The sequence below is a fragment of the Lathamus discolor genome, chromosome Z, assembly GCF_037157495.1.
Source record: "Lathamus discolor isolate bLatDis1 chromosome Z, bLatDis1.hap1, whole genome shotgun sequence".
In the NCBI taxonomy this organism is placed as follows: Eukaryota; Metazoa; Chordata; class Aves; order Psittaciformes; family Psittacidae; genus Lathamus; species Lathamus discolor.
In genome coordinates this window covers 86,198,575-86,219,549 of record NC_088909.1, presented here as the reverse complement: position 1 = coordinate 86,219,549, position 20,975 = coordinate 86,198,575, and the positions used below count along the sequence as shown (strand labels likewise).

At 38.5% G+C, this 20,975-nt stretch overlaps 1 protein-coding gene across 2 annotated transcripts in view; it reads left to right on the top strand.

The window, feature by feature from the left end:
• The window catches only part of AP3B1 (adaptor related protein complex 3 subunit beta 1), a 164,634-nt gene that overhangs the window by 19,018 nt on the left and 124,641 nt on the right, over nucleotides 1-20,975 (top strand). For both annotated transcript variants that reach the window (XM_065661062.1, XM_065661061.1), the window contains exons 3-6: nucleotides 5,282-5,356; nucleotides 10,728-10,823; nucleotides 12,872-13,032; nucleotides 17,289-17,355. In XM_065661062.1, the coding sequence (XP_065517134.1) occupies nucleotides 5,282-5,356; nucleotides 10,728-10,823; nucleotides 12,872-13,032; nucleotides 17,289-17,355 (399 nt within the window). The remainder of the gene's footprint in view (nucleotides 1-5,281; nucleotides 5,357-10,727; nucleotides 10,824-12,871; nucleotides 13,033-17,288; nucleotides 17,356-20,975) is intronic.

The following is a 20,975-nucleotide window of genomic DNA, read 5'->3' as shown; positions in this document are numbered from 1 at the left end:
AAAATATTTCTATAACTGCCAATATGCCTGTAAATAATTATTTTTAGTATGGAGGTGAGACCCTAAATAGGAAATGGCTCCTTCAGAAAAGCTTCAGTGGCTGTCTTTGTTCAACAGATGGAAAACAGCAGACACTTGCAGGAGTAAAATGACAAATTGCATTTATAATTTTTACTTTAGGTTATATATGTGGGGTTTTTGTTGGTTGTTTTGTTGTATGTTGGGTTTTTTTGTGCATTAATAAGCATGTTTACTATATGCTTGACTAAGAATTTCAGGTGAACTATGTTCCCATAGAGGTGATAAAATAATATTTAATGCCATTGTGTGTTTAAATCCTATAAACTGAACATAATGAAATTGATAATGTCCTTTTATTTCTTCTTAAAAGTGTTTGAAGAATGTACTATAGAAAGCTGTTCAGTGTCCAATTTTATTAACTTTTTTTGTTTTGACTTCTGGGTTTGCTTTCTATCGCTGTTCCTTCAGCCTCCTCTAGATGGGCTTTTTTTTTGTTTTGCTTGATTTTTACACAGGTGAATCCTATCCAAGCACCTACTGAAGTAAGTAGGTACAGGTTTTATCATGCAATTGTATTCTTTTCTCTGACTCTAGAACTAGCTATTTGTCCTTTATCCTCTAGTGATGAAGATTTTACTCAAGCTGGTTCTCTTCTGCATTCGTCTTTAATCCTGGTCCTGACAGAGACATCAGTTACCTATTAGATCTGCTTAACCTGTCAACTCAAGTACTATTGCATAACTTCATGAAAGGTTCCTTAGGGTTTGAACAAGGAGAGTCTGGCATGCAGAGGAAAAGGTGCTGTTGTAAGAAATCATGGCCTTTAGAAGTGCCATGGTTTCAATCTTTGTTAACTTAAATTCTTCTGCTTCTGTCAGTAAAGATCTTTCTTCTGGCTGGGGAGAGTTGCCTGTTGCTCCCTTGGTTTTCTTTTTCAAACACGTGGCCAGAAATTTATCTGTATTTGGAAACTGTTCCAACTGAAAGTGTGTGTGTGTGTATCTGTATATGCGGGAATTAGAAACTATTAAATTGGGTCAGTTGTAAATTTTAAACCAGAGCTTTACTAGATTGATTTCTTTATTTTCTTACAAACAATGCTCTCACTATAAATGAATGCGCAATGAGCAGATGCACTCATTTTAAATACCTGCTGCTGCTACATATGCAAAGCAGTTCTTAACAACTGTTTCTTTAGTTTCCTAGAAGTATATAATGCCATGAAGTTGGAGATATGTGGAGATACATGAAGTCGGACCACTGGTAACTGTGATCCTTGATTGTCTTATGCTGGGGTGATCAGATTCAGGAACTCTTCAGTAAGGGAAGCAGAACTGAATTGAGCACATTCTTTCTTCTGCTCCCCCATTTCCCAGTTCCATATTCTTGCCTTTTTGTAAATTTGTAGTCTGTTCTATTAGAATTACTGGATCGTTTGTTTTTAGTCTCTTCCATGTTTTCAAGGTTTTTGCAGTTATCCTGTGTTTAAACTGTGTTTCATAGGACATCTTGTACCAACCTCTGGTTCATGTAACAAACTGAAACAGTGAGCTTTAGAACTAGCCAGAGCTGGGACCTTGCATAATTAGTAGAAGGCCTCATAGCAGTGGTGATTATATCTTGTGGGCCACAAAGATGCTTGTTACCAGTTGTGTGGTTACATCTAAAAAGTTCTCAGAGATGAGATGTGTTCTCTAGAGATGAAAGACTTCCTCCAGTCTTATTATTAGAGGAAAAAGGAACTCTGTTGTCAGACTATTGTTTAACATGTCTCACTGGGATGTTCATTTTCACTAATTTTAGGTAGAGGAAAAAGCTGTGCTTACCAACAGTTTTCTTGCTCTTTTAGTAGACTTCAAGGCAGAACCTTCGTTCATCCATATAGGCGTGATGAAAAAGTACCAGGAGAACACTGCTTAGGGCTCCTCTTGCTGTTTATTCTTCTTTTAAGGTGGCTTGTGAACTCTCTGCCAGGGTGAAGGGGATTATTCGTTAAATTCACTGCAAATAAAACCAAATCTGTTTCCCAGAGGTTGACTTTCAACAACGTAATTTCAAGCATAGGAGTATTTCAGTTTTGATCTTTCCACTTTAGCTCATACATGAAAGTGGCTAAGCCCTCCTTCAACTAAAACGTGTGACCGATTACCAATGACCTTTTTGTTTGGATGGTTTTTCAGTCAGTTTATTTTTCTTTAGTGTTTCTTTCTTACATGCATGCCATATAATAACTGCAATCTTTGAAGACTGAGCAACACTGCTGATTTAGAAATTAAAGTATGCACAAAACCAAGTTTATTCTACTGTATGCAGGAAAACATAATGGTTAATGCTTCTTTTAAACCAATATATTATTGTTTTTATTGTATTATATATTATATATATTATAATTAGAATATTATATTATTTTATTATATCTTTTCACAACCAATAGATTATTGTTACAATCTGTCTTGAAACCTTTCTGAACTTACCATCTAAATATAAGTGGAATTTTGCTCTTGAAGATTTCAGAGCATAAATTTAGAAACTAATTCATCCATGTCTGTATGAGTCTTACAGAATACAAACAAAGAAAAACAACAAACCCAAGCAACAACAAAGAAAACCAACCCAGAAAACCATAAAACAAAAGAAACTTTAGTACACCCTGACATTATACTTACTCTAGAATGAACATTTCTGTCTGCAGGAACTCCAGGTGTATAAGATAACACAACTGGAGACTGTCTAAGCACAGCAACAAATGGACATGATAGACCTTAGTCTTGGATAGACCTCTTATGTCCTTTTAGGTTAATGATCCATGGGCTAAGGGGGATTTACATTAATTGCTACAACTGAATGAGTCAAACTCTTTTAAAGACCCTAAATACATATTTACATGGTACACTGGAGCTACTATGATTGACCAGTTCAATAATGCAAGTAATGCATGGACTGATATTGTCACACCTATCATGGAAGTCTGTGAATCATCCCTATTTTTGAAAAACATAAGCTCCGTTGCATTAAGATGAGGTGACTGGTATTATTCTATTTTCATTACATCTTGCTACTAAGTTCTACTTGACTCTGGTCAAGCAGGTCAAGGGAAATTATTCTCCCCCTCTACTCTCCTCTTGTGAGACCCCACCTGCAGTACTGCACCTAGCTCTGGGGCCCCCAGCATGAAAGGGATGTGGATCTTGGTGGAGAGCATCCAGAAGAGGGCCATGAAGATGGTCAGAGGGCTGAAGCTCCTCTTCTATGAGGACAGACTGAGAAAGTTGGGGTTTTTCAGCCTGGAGAAGATAAGATTCTGGGGAGACCTTTAGAGCAGCTTCCAGTGCCTGAGAGGGGCCTAAAGAAACCTGGAGAAGCACTTCTAACATGTAGTGATAGGACAGGGGTGAATGGCTTTAAGCTGAAAGGGAGTCAATATAGATTAGACATTAGGAAGAAATTCTTACTGTGAGAGTGGTAAGACACAAACAGGTTGACCAGAGTTGTGGCTGCCCCATCCTTGGCAGTGTTCAAGGCCAGGTTGGACAGGGCTTTGAGCAATCTGATCTAGTGGAAGGTGTTCCTGCATGTGGTAGAGGGGTTCAAACTAAATTATCTTTAAGGTCACTTCCAACCCAAAACATTCAATGATTCTGAATATGGCATTTATTAGGAAGATGCCCCAATCCTGAGAGCAGTGATTTAATGTAGTTTTTAGTTAAAGCCCTTGAAATACATATATTATGTTTGCTTATTAGTTTGTTACTTCCTGTGCTTTAATACAGTTCCAAGATGTTGAGTTGATTGAAGTGAGTCATGCTGGACAAGTACTCTTAAGCTGTTTTGAAAGGCTCACTAAGTATTTAACTACAACTACTGTCTTTCTTCTTACAGACTCTTTCTTACAACCTTTGAATATGCAGTGTGTCAAGGTGTTACCCAGTTTTGCATTTTTTGCTGCATGATATCCTAGGTCTTTACGTGTTTCAGCGATGAAAAAGACCTATGAGTTAGGAATATGAAGTTTAATCAACTGTATAATATTGAGTAAAGGTGGGAGTGTGATACGATGAGCAACAAGTTATGAACAGCAGAAACTGCAGTTGCAAAAGTCATGTTCTTGTCTTAGATCCCTGCGTATTTGTGAGCTCATCCTTTCTGATTAGCTTGATAAGTGGTTGACTGGATTCTGCCCTTGACCATAGCTGGGGGTGCTCTGAGTCAATATTCAGCAGCACTGTAACTTGATATAACATGTTCATGCAATTCCAGTGTTTGCAGCTTGGATGTGAAGCACTGGCAGACATTCTGCTGGAATTGGATCTGAGAAATAAGAGATTAATGCAGCTGTAGTGTATATTAAAGTATATTATTCTTTCTAACGTACTTACTTTCTAATAAATTGCTTCCTCCTTAAGCTGTTCATGCAAGAGCTGAAGCTAAATTGGAGTTTTGTTGTTTGTACCTTTTATTAAGACAATCTTATGATTTACTGCATGCCCTAGGTTCAGATTTCTGTAAGGTAAAATATGAAAACTTACTTTAAAAAAATCATAAACATCGGTTGAGTGGTCTTACTTTTACTTTGTTGGGGTTTTGTTCTATATAAACACTGAACTCTTTTTGTGTTTAACTTTCTCTGAAAAACAATCTTGCTTTGTTTTTTGAAGTGTGTTGTCATTTATTATTTTTTTTTCCCCCTCCTTGGTTCTATTGCACATGATGATTATTCCAGAGAAAAGGAGCAGGACTTAAGCTTGTATAACTTCTGCTGATGTTTTTTGATTGGTTTTTTTGTTTGCTTGTTTGTTTGCTTGTTTTTGTTTCTGGGTTGTGTTTTTTTTTTTTCGTTCTTCTTATAGCAGCTCCCAAAAGGCAATTCTGTAAAGCTTTTCAAATTAGCAAGATCTTTGGTGTAAGTAATTTTTAAAGTATTGAAAATGATTTGCAGTCTGATATGATAAAGTCTAGTTCATTGATTCCACCCCTCAAACTTGTAAGCAGCTAGCACTCAAGGCTTTTGCTGTATGGATAGTATCCTGGAAAGTGTAATAGTTAACAAAAAAAGAAGAAAAATGAGGCTTTAGCCTCAATTTTGTAGAAGTCAGGTTTGAAATACAGGTCTGAAATAAATGCCTATGTCTTAAAACAAACACATCCTCCACCCCTGGAAAGAAAAAACCCACCTTGCCACACCCAGTAACCCACTCTAATAACGTATATTATTACATTACTAAAATACTGCCTTTTTTTGTTTGTTTGTTTGTTTTTTTAGATGATTGCAAAGGGAAAAAATGCTTCTGAGCTCTTTCCTGCTGTTGTGAAGAATGTTGCCAGTAAAAATATTGAGGTACGAGTCATATATTCCTACAACTCATTAAGCATACTGTTATGGGAAGTCTACGTATGAAAATTTTATCTAATTGTAAATACCTGACTTCAACATAAAAAATAATACAGATGTTATAGATTATAATAGAATTTCTCAGGGTTCCATTTCAGTCACAGCATTAGTTTAACATGTAAATAAAGGAAACACGCTGGGTGGTTTGGAGGGAGGAATTACAACTAGGTACATTTTAAAAATTGATTGCTTAGAGAAAGTTTGTGCAAGCATATGTAAAGGTATTATAGTTTATTTGAGGGGTGGTGCTGCCTGCAAAGTTTGAGTAAGGCCTGTGCTATGCTGTATTTGGAAACCTATCTTGCAGATCAAGGCTGAGAGGTAAGGGCTGGGTAAAAAAGTTTTAACTGTTCTATGTAGTATATTTATAAAGGGAGTGTATCAGCATTAGGATTACAGAGTGAGGTCACTTTAACTCAGTTAAACTTGTCTTTATGAATTCGTGGTTAGGCAAAATGTGATGTTACTAACGAAGTGTGTTGGTTCTTTTGATAATTTAGTCCAGTTTGTTTAATGCTTCATTAATGTGAATGCATGCAAGTCCAGAAGATTAAAAAAAAAAAATTGATTTCAAGTCTGGTAATCTTGGAGAGATATGACTATTTGGGATGGGGGAGTAGGTCCCATCTTGAGCAGAGAAGAAATTAATCCAAATCTTTGGATTACTTTATGTTTTGCAAGACACACATACTTAAGCAAAGTCACACAGGTGTCTTGTTTTATGTACATGCATTTCTTTTTTATGAGAATTATGGGAGGAGTATAGAAAGGGCAAGCAAGAAGAATTTAAACTTCCTATGAAAGTGGCTGATGAAGAACTTGAGTCAGAATTATCCGCTACAGAAGCTAATTTCTGGAGTGGAGTTGCTTGTGTAAATTCGCTCAGCTTGCACTAAATTGTATGATACTAAAAGAAAATACTTTTAATTATTTTCAGGATTTCCATATATACAAACAATAGCAGAAATACTACATTTTTCTTCCATCTTGTTTACCATCCATTTTATTTTAGCAGTTTGGTTTTGCTGCAATATGTGGTGTTAAACACAGAAAGTAGCTTGCTTATATATCTTTTTATCCTTTCTTCCTCATAAGAAAGCAAGAAAAAGAATCCGTCCTGTACTGGTGAAAATTCAGATTTCAGGGAAGTTAAAAAAAATGGAGATTGTGGTCAACTATGACATATTTAAGTCCACAGACTTACTATGTGGGTCAAGGATATCTAAAGCAGCAGCATCTGTGTTAGAAAGTTGTACAACCATAAGTTTCATAAAGAAAATGTTACTCTGATACTCACCACCAGAATTGTGTATACACTGTCAGCTCCAGTGCAGTGGTGTCAGAGTTACAGTTGACTTGACAAATGGGATTTGGATGGAAATAACATCTAAGTTTGTAGTTTCAAACCGTGTAGTGACTAACAAGCATCAGTTCGAGGAAAGCAGAACAAGCGTGTAATGATATTAGTTACTTCCTACTACACAGGATCATAACTTTGGAAAAATGAAAAATACAGGGGTTTGAAGCATTGGGTTTTAAGAAAAGAGGTCAAGGAAATGCATGCTCCAGTTCCTCCTTTTTTCTCCTGGAAATAAGTACTTCAGTGTCTGTTATTAATGGGAATGAAAAGTTGCTTTTTTTGTGGTTTGTGACACTGAAAATTATATTTCCTGCAATAATAACTTAAGCAAACTTCTGTCTCTCTCTAATGTGCTGCAATATAGCAGATCATAGATACATCTGTTTTCCTTCCTATTTGACACAGATGGATAGTGAAAGTCAGGTTTGAGACTAATTTTAGTGTTAAAGAAGTTACTTAGCTGCTACTTTAAAACTTTACATTCTTTCAAAGAATGGAAAAAATGTATTTGGCTGCTGCTGAATACTGAGCTCTGGTAAGTCAAGGAGGCATAAATGTGCAAAGATGACAATTTGGAGTCATTCAGAATTTATTGTATTAAAATAATCTTAGATATTGTAACTGTATTTATAATAAGTGATGATAGGAAGTGAGGAAAGGAATCAGACTAGTTAAATGTTCTCTTCCTTTTTAACTTGTGTTTGTAAGTTATAAGTATTCTGAGTAAAGTTTGGAACAGAGAAACCTTACGCTAAAGAGGAGTGCTTTGAGCAATATTACTCATCTTGAATGCTTTTAGCTGTTAGGACTGGAACAGCTCCAGTAGTGAGACTGGGAGTGTATTCCTGATAGGTGTTCACACTCACATTATGTGTGTATATACGTATACATACATATGTACAGTGTGGATTCATGCAACAGCTCAGATACGGTCTGCCCAGTAGCTGTCCCCTGGATCCCAGTCACTGTCTTTGCTGGCACATGGAATATGAACCCCTAAGGCTGCAGTCCCATTTCAGTTGCTGGTACAAACTGATGTACACATAATGAACACGTGTAATCCAGTACTCATCTGGTTCCCCAGTAGCTACCCTATCATGGTCTTGCCATTACGTGCGCTGGTGTGTGCATGTCTGTGCACACACGACTGCACCTGGGCAGAACATTCAGGGTCCTCTGCTAGCCAACCCACTACGGTTATGCCCTTAGAGAGATGCACACAAACACATGATTGTTACCCCTAGAGACCCACAGGCCATCTAGTTTCTCTGGCAGCTGATGGCATTGCCCTGGTCTATGCTGTAGTAGTCGTATGGTCTTGCCCTTAGATGTCTGGGAAGGAGACGGGTAAAGGTGGGGACCACTTCACCTACTTGCCAGCTAGTGCAGCTTGATCCACTGATACACCTGCAACCATTCCAGTCACTGGCATGACAGGCACATGGTTTCAGGTAGTCCAGTCTCTTTAAGTTGCTTGCACGTATGCTCATGGGCCTCCTTCTCCTGGCCTGTGACAGCCAGACCCTCATTTGTTCCAGATGCTGGCCACAATGAACTTAAGGACCCTTATGACTGGAGGTCCCGTTCAATTGCTAGAGTCACACTTAAGTCTCCTCTCTTTATCTGTGTCCCATACAGGTATGCAGAAAAGCCCCTTGGCATGGGAGCTGAGGAGATCCTGGGAGGGGTCTGACAGGATGCCCTTTCCTCTGAGACTTAAATTTTAGTTTCTACTACAGCTGTGTTTCTCACACATCTGGACTGATGGTTCCTGATGTGGGCTTGGGGGAAACTGAGGCAGGGTGTTAATTGGAAACACTCCTCCACTCTCCTTGTGTCTCTGTGCCTCTTCATGGGTGTGCAGACAAGGTTTCATCACATAACCTAACATTAGTTAGCAGAAGCCTTTCACTGTTTATGTTTTATGATCCTTTTCTTACATTTTAAAACAAATAGTTACATGAACTCACAGGTCACAGGTCTTCCTCTATGCTGTACTTTGTTTCCTTGTTACTTTTTTCCCCCTGTTTAGGGCTAGCATATTGGTGTGGGAAGAGACTGTTAAACTGAAAAGAGAACAGGGTGTGCCGTAAAGCCAGCTGAGTAATTATCAAGGTTAGTTGATAAGTTTAGGTCATAATGTAGCTGTATAGCCATCTAGTTAGCACTTCAGGGTCTCAGAAACCTTTGTCATAGTCCAGTTACTAGGATGCTTTTGAAATAATGAGAACTTAGTGGATTAATTCAGATTCTTAGTGCATTGATCCTGACAGTGTTTTCTGAAAATGATTTGCTAAACCTCCTTAAGAATTCTTACACAAATCTGTCCGTACAAGTTGCTGCAATGCACAAGCATAAAATACTTAAGTTCGTCTGGGTGACTTTGTATCTAACCGTCTTTCCTTCCCAGAAATGGGTTCTGTTTGGTTTTGTTGTTTTGGTTTTGACCCTTTCTTTTTTTGTGTGTGTTTTTGGTTTTGGTTGGGTTTGTGGGGGTTTTTTTGTTGTTTTGGTTTTTTGTTGTTTTTTTTTTTTTAAATCAAAACTGAATTCTCTGATACAGGGAGATGGAGGTGAAGAAGCAGTAGAACACGTTTATTTGTTTTGAGGGAAGCAAAGGGCATATTATTGTCTACAGAAGTACCTTGTGATTTTTTGGTTTTATAAGTACACACTGACCTCAGCGTGATTATGTGCATCATGTCATGGAAGGTAGGGATACAAAAAATGACCCAATAAACAATTGGTGGTATGGAACAAAAATAAGTCTTGGTCAATAACTCATGGAGTTTGATGTGCTTATATTGATAAACTAATTAAACAAATCTACCTCTGTTCCTCAGTCCTAATGTGCCCCTGTTATGATTAATTTTATAGAACGGAGCATTTTAACATTGAATGAAGGTAAATGGTGAAAGAGTAGTGTAGTCACGAAGCTATAAGTGCTTCCATTTCTTGTCACAGAGTGGTTTCAAGGAAAGGAGGCTTTCTTTGCACACCTGCAGTCATTCAGTGCGTAGGCCTCTTGTGGTCAATGTTGATTGCTGCTTGTCTATAGCCAAACAACAAATGATTCAGTATGGTGTAACCTTCTGTGATTTAATATTATGCTTTTCACCAGAATTGGCACAAAGATACATCTTCTGATGGTGACAGTAATTATAGCACAGCTGTAGTTGAGGGTCTTTCAGAATTTTCCATTATAGACCCCAATAGTTGGTTTGCAACTCAAAGGTAAAGAATGTTTTCACTGCTTCCTGGGCATACAGTAACCGTGAGGGGGTAAAGTGAAGTAAATTGAATACCCTCCTCCCCCAAAATCATACTGAGGCTTTCTTAATCTTTGAACATCACATCCTTTGTAGTATGCATATGTTGGCTGTATCTTTTGAATGCTTGTAGTCAGGCAAGGCTGGATTTGGTATCTTTTGCTTCTGTCTGAGGTGTAGTCAGAAGTGCTCTTTTAATCAGATGTAAATAGTGTAAGTTACCACACTTCAGCTGGAAGTTAAATTCTCTTTCAAATATATTAAAGTAATCAGTTTTGAGTTTCAGGGTGAAATAAATGGGGCTTGTTGAAATCCTTGGCTATTGCAGTTTAACCTGTCTTCCATAAGAAAAAAATCCCTGAGGAATGCTCAGGTGCCAGTTGCCACGTGTCAGCTTCTTAAATTATTCAAGTCTTTATTTACAAGTTGATAATTTAAAACAGTACTTTGTGTTACTAGCCTTCATCTGTTTGTATCCTTAATTAGGTAATATTGCAGCACCTGGGGAGTTTCTGTTCAAAGGATTACAGAAAATCTTAAGACATATGAGAAGTATGAGAGTACTCCAGTAGTATGTTAAGTCTGCCTTCAAAGAAGAAAATGTTGGCAAAAATGTGTAATCTAGGACTTAGTTTTATAGAATCCTACAACTTTCTGCTAATGATATTCACTGTGTTTTTCTTTTCAGATAAAAAAGCTTGTATATGTTTATCTGATGCGCTATGCAGAGGAACAGCAAGATCTAGCATTATTGTCCATCAGTACTTTCCAGCGTGCCTTAAAAGTGAGTGGCTACCAAACAACATTTCATAGAGAATTCTGAGCTGGTATCACAAAAATAATATATCTGTGCAAGTGTAGTATGGTAAACTAAAGCATGTGAATACCTGCATCTGATAAAGTACTTTTAAGATATGTCATTGATGAAGTTTTTTGTGTTGCCTGAAACCTCATCAGACCTGCACAAAGGAAAATTAATTCACTACAGAAAAGCAGCAGGTTGGTGCTTTCAAATTCATGTACCCATTTAATTTCTGGAATGCCTTCTTTACAAGGTATCATATATATGTAGAAAGAAGACCCTGTTGTTACCCTGAACCATTTGTGTTTCTTTTAGTATTTTGTGGTGTTTCTCTCTCTCAAATTCAGATCACAATGGGAAATGGGATTAGAAAGTGAAGATTAGGATTACCTTTGAAGTGAGACCATGGAGAAAATACTTATTAAGTCTCTGTCCTTAAACTTGGCTGATTTTCATTACAAGAGAGAGTTGGGTATTTTATTTTTTTCTTGTACTCTTCTTGTAAGGTTACTCTAGGTTCAGAATGAATTTCTGTTGTGTTGCAGACCCAGACCTTGGGTCTTGTTGGAAAATGCTGCAGTCGGAGCACCAGGTGTGCCAGATGTAGGAGCATCCCACAGCTGACTAGAGAGCTTTTTGCCCCTTTCCTTTCAGCTTTTTTCATAGTGTCGTGTATACTACCTTTACTACCCTGTGACTGCCATGAAAAACTTAAAAACTCAAGTGACTTTGTATCATATGTTTTTTCATGAGATATGTGTACAGTGAATACTTCTCACAGCTTAACTTTTTAAAGAGCTGTGGATAGTGGGAAAAATGGATAGGGGATATGTCAAATTTTGTGGCTGAGTAACTCAAAAGGAAGTGGTGGTGTGGCAAGGAGGTAGACCCCAAGCTAGCTGAGATTTTTGGTGACTAATGAAATTACTATGCCTGCTGTGAAAGATAGACAGATATAATTAGTTTTCTTCATTCTTTTTTTTTTTTTTTTTGTAACAGCTTGTTTCGGGGTCTGTAATGAAGATTGTAGTGCAGCTCTATGTATGGCAATTTTTTCCCTATTTAGAGATTTTTAGGATATTTTGAACTTGTATGATAGGAGATGAGCTTTGCAAACTCTGGTAGAAACAAGTTATTTTTCCAGAATTGTCAAATAAAGTGCTTTTACCATCCAGATACTACTCAGAAGCTGCTAATATGTAGGAATTTGGGGAGCTTAGATGAACTAATTCTAATTACAAAAATGTAAGAAATGTTCTCTGGGAAGTGTCCTTTTGGCAGACAGTACACTGGATTAATGCTGCTGCATTTTTGGTTTGCTAGATTTTAGAGGATTTGGTATTTGATTAAGCACTATTTTTCTCTGTGCCCCAAGCCCATGATTAACAGATGAGATTTACATTACAGTTCATCCAAATACAAATTTCTGTGCTGTTATTGGATTTCCAAGCTAACCCTAGCATTTTGTAAAGGGAGCAAATACTGAGATGAAAGAAGGAAGAGTAGGAAGTAGAAGTCTCAAAACATTTAGCTTAAAATTAATTTTCTTACTGGCTTCAATTTATTTCCTGCAGTAAAACATAAAATGGACATGTTGTCAAGAACTTGAACATGAGTGTTGCAACAGAATCACATTTTCATTGGACAATTCTTACATTTAAGTAATAAAACAGAGCTAGTTGTATTTTCCAAAGAATCTGATCATTAAATAAAATATTAGTACTTTTTTATCTCTTATTCCCATATTGTGCTTGGGAAAGTGACTGTTAATATTTTCCTTTGCCGGGTTTCCAAATTTTCGTAGTGTTTCACTGTTTTCTTTCTTAATTTCTTTTACTTTTTTTGGTTGTTGGGAGTTTCTTGTGTGAAATTTGTCACATTTTACTAGTATTATATTTCGCTTGTAAGCCTGACTGGTAGATAAATTTACGTGCTTTCATATGCAGTCACTAATTAGTGTAAACACTGCAGAGAATTTAATGATGCATTTCTGCACCATCTTATTTCCCTCCTCCTCTTCCATTCTTTAGGATCCTAATCAGTTAATCCGTGCAAGTGCTTTGAGAGTTTTATCCAGTATCCGTGTCCCAATTATTGTTCCTATTATGATGCTTGCTATTAAGGAAGCCTCTTCTGATTTATCTCCTTATGTGAGAAAGAATGCAGCCCATGCAATCCAAAAGCTGTACAGGTAAGTGGTTGTGACAAATACTGGAAAGCAATTTTAAGATAGTTGTGGGCTATGTTTATTAAGACATAAGGTGGGGTTGGCATGTCTCAGCTATATCAGATCTTATAAAGTGTCTGTAGACATTCTGTTGCTCAATTTGGTTGGAATACAGGCAAGTGTCCTGCTAGAATAACAGGATAGTGTGAAAAGATTAAAAAAGAAGCTGATGCACCATCTTTTGGTTTTAATATGACAATTATTGTCATCTGTGTAGTAACTATTTTGATAGGTATACTCAGAATCGAAGATTTTTTTTGTGTTTAGTGTCTGTATTTTTCATCCTGATGGCATTTGCTGTAGTTTGCAGCACAGGTGACAAATCGTAGAATCATGGAATGGTTAGGGTTGGAAAGGACCTGAAGATTCCAACCCCCCCGCCTTGGGCAGGGACGCCTTCCACTAGACCAGGGTGCTCAAAGAGCCATCCGACCTGGCCTTAAACACTTCCCAGGATGGGGCATCCACAGCTTCTCTGGGGAACCTGTTCCACTGTCTCAACTCCCTCATGGTGAAGAATTTATTTCTGCTACCTAGTCTAAACCTACCTTTTCTCAGCTTAGTTTTTAAACCATTGTAGCTGCAAATTCTGTCTTACCTAGACTACAATAACGTTCATAGTTACTTATGAGTGAAGTTGTAACCAACAATTGCTTCCTTGGTGGTAGGATTTTGGATCTACTTATAGAAAGCTTGTGAGCTTTTATTGTCATATTTTCAAAATTTCCTTGTACAAATGCCATATCTGATAGCATTGGTTTATTTACCTAGCAAAGCCACAGTTCTGGATTTCCGAAGGGCCATCTTTGGCCTCTTCAGTCAACTGCTAAGGGAAGTCTCATGGGAAAGTGTACTAGGCGGTAAAGGGGCTCAAGATAGTTGGTTAGCATTCAAGGACCGCTTCTTCCAAGCTCAGGATCGGAGCGTCCCAATGAGTAGGAAGTCAAGTAAGGGATCTAGGAGACCGGCGTGGTTAAACAAGGAGCTGCTGGGCAAACTCAAGTGGAAAAGGAGAATCTATGGATTATGGAAGGAGGGGCTGGCCGCTTGGGAGGAATATAGGACAGTTGTTAGAGGATGTAGGGAGGCAATTAGGACAGCTAAGGCCTCCTTGGAACTCAATCTTGCTAGTCGGGTTAAAGACAATAGAAAGGGCTTCTTCAAATACATAGCAAATAAAACTAAAACAAGAGGCAATATAGGCCCACTGCTGAACGAAGTGGGTACCCTGGAGACAGAGGATATAAAGAAGGCAGAGGTGCTGAATGCCTTCTTTGCCTCTGTCTTTACTCCTGCAGACTCTCCCTGAGGGCCCTGGATTTCTATAGCCCCAGAAGGAGTCAGGACAAAGGAGGAGTTTGCTTTGGTAGATGAGGATTGGGTTAGGGATCAGCTATGCAAACTGGACATCTGTAAATCGATGGGTCCGGATGGAATGCACCCACGGGTGCTGAGGGAGCTGGCGGAGGTCATTGCTAGGCCACTTTCCATCATCTTTGGTAAGTCGTGGGAAACGGGCGAGGTGCCTGAGGATTGGCGGATGGCAAAGGTCACACCAATCTATAAGAAGGGCAAGAAGGAGGACCCGGGTAATTATAGACCGGTCAGCCTTACCTCCATCCCTGGAAAGATGATGGAACAACTTATTCTTGACTCCATCACTAGGCATATCAAGGATGAGGGGGTCATTAAGAACAGCCAACATGGTTTTATGAGGGGGAAGTCATGTATGACCAACCTTATAGCCTTCTATGAGGAAGTGACTAGGTGGAGGGATGATGGTAGAGCGGTAGATGTAGTTTTTCTTGATTTCAGTAAGGCATTTGATACTATCTCCCACAGCATCCTCATAGATAAGCTAAGGAAGTGTGGGCTTGACGATCAAGTAGTGAGGTGGATCGAGAACTGGTTGAAAGGAAGAAGGCAGAGAGTTGTGGTCAATGGCGCAGAATCTAGCTGGAGGTCTGTGACTAGTGGAGTTCCTCAGGGGTCGGTGCTGGGACCGGTGCTGTTTAATATTTTCATCAATGACCTGGATGAGGGAACTGAGTGCACCCTCAGCAAGTTTGCTGATGACACAAAACTGGGAGGAGTGGCTGACACACCAGAGGACTGTGCTGCCATTCAGCGAGACCTGGACAGGCTAGAGTTGGGCGGGGAGAAACTTGATGAAATTTAACAAGGGCAAGTGTAGAGTCTTGCATCTGGGGAAGAACAACCCCATGTACCAGTACAGGTTGGGGGTTGACCTGCTGGAAAGTAGTGAAGGGGAAAGGGACCTGGGGGTCCTGGTGGATAGGAGGATGACCATGAGCCAGCAATGTGCTCTTGTGGCCAAGAAGGCAAATGGCATCTTAGGGTGCATTAGAAAGGGAGTGGTTAGTAGGTCAAGAGAGGTTCTCCTCCCCCTCTACTCAGCCTTGGTGAGGCCGCATCTGGAATATTGCGTCCAGTTCTGGGCCCCTCTGTTCAAGAAGGACAGGGAATTGCTTGAAGGAGTCCAGCGCAGAGCCACAAAGATGATTAAGGGAGTGGAACATCTCCCTTATGAGGAGAGGCTGAGGGAGCTGGGTCTCTTTAGCTTGCAAAAGAGGAGACTGAGGGGTGACCTCATCAATGTTTACAAATATGTGAAGGGTAGGTGTCAGGATGATGGAGCTAGGCTTTTTTCAGTGATATCCAGTGATAGGACAAGGAGCAATGGGTGTAAACTGGAACATAGGAAGTTCCACGTTAACATCAGGAAGAACTTCTTTACTGTGAGAGTGACAGAGCACTGGAACAGGTTGCCCAGGGGGGTTGTGGAGTCTCCTACACTGGAGATGTTCAAGGCCCGCCTGGACAAGTTCCTGTGTGATGTACTGTAGGTTACCCTGCTCTTGCAGGGGGGTTGGACTAGATGATCTTTTTAGGTCCCTTCCAACCCTTGGGATTCTGTGATTCTGTGATTCTATTGCAGGACCGAGAGAGAGTATAGCTGTTTGCATCTCTTGAGGAAGCAGCAGTACTGGGAACTAGTGAAGAGGCTGTCAAATTAAAACCTGTCCACAGACAGGTCCAGTAGGCTTCCCTGCAAACAAGAGTCTTTAATAGACAGTTTTAGCAGATGTTTCAATAAGGCTCATGGCTGGTATCTCCACAGTCCAGTGATACCGATTGTATACTGGTGGCAAGGCTGTCTTTTGGCTGCTTGTAATGAGCAAGCAATTTCTGGAGAGACTGAGTTTAGTCAAAATCAGAATTCTGGAGGGGATGAATTTTTGGTGTGAAGATCATTCAGCAGTTCATATAGTCTCCTACATCTTAAGTATTCCATGTTCTGCAAGCATTTGAGTAAGAAGTAACAGTTTAATAGTGCCTGTATGCTCCAATTATTTTCTGGTTTCCATGACTTCTCTACTGGTTTGATAGTCCTGTAGTTCAGTTAGTGGTCCATTCAGACTTCTGGTTGCAAGTTTAATACTCCAGTCTTCGTTGCATTTAGTGTCATGGTATTTGGATGGATGTCTGACCTGGAAGAGCTTGTTCATTCGTGGTTCAGTCTTAACAGCAGGAAGCTTACATATTAAACAGAAAAGATTTCAGGCATAGTGTGAACAGCAACATTTATGCCCAATGCAGTCAACACTGCCCAGGTACTTTGAAGTAATTTTAGCACTGAAAATGCCAGACTTCTTGCTTATTTCACTTAGAGAGCATTTCCAAGCTTTTAGTATCGTCTGTCTATCAATAGAAAGCTGTACCACATACTTGCATCTGCTTGCACTGAGATTTTGGAAAGGACTTTTAAAAAAGCCCCATCACTAGTATTAATATTCCGTACTGTTATTATTAGATGCCATAATGGGAGCAGATCACTCTGAGCTCTTTATTTTCACTGCAGTAATGCTTCCTTTGTTGTCTAAAACATGTAAATCCTAACATTTTAATGAGTTTTAAGTATTACAATTCTCAGAGAACCCACAACTGGTATAACATAAAGACAAACGATAATTTAATTTTATACTCCTTCAATTCAGTTCTACATTTTGTGATTAACTTTGTTTTCAAAGTCAAGTTCATTTACATTCAGTTCTTTGGAATCCTTGATTTTTCTGGAAGTGGTTTCTTCAGTGCTCTTGGTTCCCATCTTCTGTCTGAAGGTCAACAAACATAGCCTCTTTTGATATTGAATATATCTCACCAAATGAGTAAAAAATAATTCTTATTTTTCCTTCTAGTCTTGATCCAGAGCAAAAGGAAATGTTAATTGAAGTGATAGAAAAGCTCTTGAAGGATAGAAGTACGGTAAGAACCAGTACGCTGTTGCATATGCATTTACTTTAAAGAGTTTACTCCTGAGGCTGTCATTCAGCAGTACATGCTGCGCTTTCCTAATGCTGATGTGGTTTTGTATGATTTTAATTAGAAATATCATTGTGTATTTATGCATTATACTATGACTGTGACAGTGACCATCTCCTTTAATAAGGCTGATAATTTTACTTGTGTCACGGGTATTAATCTGTTCCTGTTAGCAAGTATTTTTGTGTATACTTCTTTAAACTCAATTTTGAAAATGAAAGTGATTGTATGAATTGGTGTCTGTATAAATTTTCGTTCCCACTTTCTCATTGGAAAATTGGTTAGATCATTTCACTTTGTGGTACTGTAAGAATAAATTACTTATGTACGGTGCTAAGTATGCCTGTTGATGTCAGTCTGCCTTGTAGTGTGTACAACTGTTAAACGATGGTACTTCTGTGTGCTTGTTTGTGCTTGCAAATATCCCTACTTCCAATCTGGTAAGTAAAACTGATGTCCTTGGTCAACTTCGGTATATTTAACACTCCTGTTATATTTTGCCTGCTGTATGTAGATACAGGGTTTTCGCATGAACTCATGGAGGTCTCATGATACTCATACACTTTATTTTTATTCCTGCATCATATGAGTAAGTTTCCTGAGTCTAAGACACAAAAGTAATGAGCAAGGAATCAAAGATACTCGAGGTAGAAAATAGAGTTGTAAATGAAAACATTCGCATGTTCAAATTAATAATTTAGTGAATGTAAACCTTTTTGGGTAAATGAACATATCACTACATGCCAGATAACATGTTGCTTCATCTCTTATTTGCCAAGTGTTTTTGTAACACACAGGAATGTGTCTCATTCTAGCACAGTCCAGGTGTTCAGGACCTGAATTGTGGGGGGTGTTCTCTAAAATACGTTTTGCAGCTTCCACTGAAGGGTTACTGAAGGACAATGCAGAAGCTTAAAGGCTCAGCAGATGGTAAATCAGTTAGTTAGCTCTCCTGACTGCATCTATGCTTGACCTGTACTCATTTGTCAGAGGCCTTTGTGCTTCTGTGGAGTTGCCCCCCCAGTGGTTCTTTGTGTGTTTTCTTTTCGCGGTTCATGCTCTTGGTGTGCATGCAATCTGTGAATGTGAGATTAGATTATTTGTACCTGTGGAGGCATAAAGGGCTAAGAAGCTATCTTTGTTACTTTTTATTGCTGATGACAGGAAAATAAAAGCCGTATGTTTTCACTCTGTTTCTTAGTCACTATTGCTTATGGTAAATGGCAGGTTGTCCAACCACTAACTAGGCTATGATTCTATGAACTAGTAATTTACACATTTACCTTAACAAAATGCTAGAGAAAAAAAAAATGGAGTAGGTTTGGATCTTCTTTTTTCCCTGCACACTGATACTGGCACATGGAGTAATTTATAAGGGGATTAACGTTTATTGCTTAGTATGTGCCGCAATTCTAGTGCCTCTGTGACAGTGAATAATAGACACTATATTTGTAAAGATACCAGCTGAAGCAATAGTCAAAGATATGCTATTTTGTCAACACATTCGTGAAGCTAAGAATGGTGGTCTAGAACTGGGTCTTCTGGACCTCATTGGAGACATAATATGGTTAACTGCTGTAACTTTTTCCTTTCCCTGATTCCTCTTGGTCTGTTCCCTAGCAAGGCCTGATACCACCCTGGGCCGAGACTTCTTATCTTCAGAAGTTTTGCTTTTTCATGAAGTTGTATGAAAAATTATTATTCCAAAAAGGAACCCTACAAATCTCTTTTCAAGACTCTCTGAATAAAAACCAAGTTTTAATATGTGCTCTTACATCCCAGACTACACAGCTTGTGGTAATCTGAAGTAGATAGGTCTCTCTTTAATCCTTTAGAGTTTTTTGATGACCAGTCTAGCACAGAAAAGCTTTATCTTATATAGTTATGCCTTGTCATGTTCTGCTGAATGTTCCAAGAAAACCTCCACATTTACTAACAAGAGAGTGCATAGTGCATAAATGTTTTATTAGCAGGTAACTGTAATTTGAATAAACTTATTCTTTGCCTTTAAATGGAGAACCTAGGAATTTTCTCATAGTGGAGGGAATAGAGTACCACTTGTAGCTACTTTTTGCTTTTACAATTGGAGCAGATGCAGCTGCTTACGGGGGTTGTCCTTATGTACAGGTGTGTGCACATGTAGGCTGTATAGCACTGAGCTGCCTACTTTTTAAGTCTTATTTAGGCTCCTCTTGCAAAAGTCATTAATTTGAACCACCATTCTGTATGCTCTAAGGGAAGCTCAGTTTTATGCACTTAGCAGAAAAGGTGCTTTATATACATAAAAATAAAGGCTTTTAGAATATATTTTGCAGTCTTTGTAATGAAAGTTATGTTGGGTTTGTTGCCACAGGAATTCTAGAAATGGCTCTGAGCTGTAAAACAACAGCATTTTGTCATACCCTCGTCAAGTGCCTGTGTTTGTTTTACACACCCTCTGTTGGCTGTTTTGATAGTGAGATGGCCTGGAATTTCTGGGTGAAACTCAGACCACAAACATTTACTTGACACTAATCTCTGGATTACTTCAATTTAAATGCACAGAAGCTGTTTCATTACATCAGCATTAGTTGTCATCAGCTGGTATTTTAATCTTATGGCAGCAGATCCATTTGTTGGGGAAGTGATGATGTTTTCCTTATATAGTGTCCTTACCAGAGTGTGAGAGATTATAGTGACATTGGGAGTTGTTGAGCACCAGTGACTCTCCACCTTTCTTTCCCTTTATGGAAGTGTCAGGTTACTTCTGGCATTTCTGTGTTATTATTATTGTTATGACTAATAAGGCCTAGGCAAACCATAACGCATTGTATATTTCAGCTGGGTGTGGGGAAATCCACCATTTAACTTTCTTGTTTGTAATTTTGTGTTTCGGTTGGTTGGGTTTGGATGGTGGGTGGCGTTGGGGTTTTTTGGTGGTGATGGTTGTGTTTGTGGGTTTTTGTCCCATTTGTTTTAAACATGTTCGGAGGAAGACTGTAATTATGAATATTAATGATGTGTAGGACAGTTGAATGTTGTCCAAGTGATGCTTGAGTTTTAGCTGTAATGAAAAGTAAATTTTTACTTGTAATTTGTTTATTTTCTCTAACTGTTTAACCTCAAGCAGGGTTTTTGAAACTTTGGCATAATCTCTGCATTAAGGTGAAATACTAAATGCAGATGCCTTTAAATTTGTGTCAACCAGGTTTTGGTTTCTTTGTTTTTATTCAGAGAGGACATGATATTGTGGATTATTAATGCAGTTTATGGTGCAAAGAAAAGGCACAACGTATTTAAATTAGTCAGAGTAATTTTACATTTGAAATAGCAAGAAACTGCCTGGGTGATAATTTTACTACAGCAAAATGAAGCTGTTTCATCAGAATGAACAAAATATGTTCATTTTTTAGGTCTCAATCAGTAGTAAATTTTAGTGTAAGCTGAGGTAAGCAAAACTCAAAATAAGATGAGAGCTAACCTTAACCCAGCACTTCATTAACATTTCTGGTAAGATAAATGAAAGATCACTCTACTCCTTAAGTGACTTAACATGAAGATTCAATTAAAAGCCAAGCTCTCAG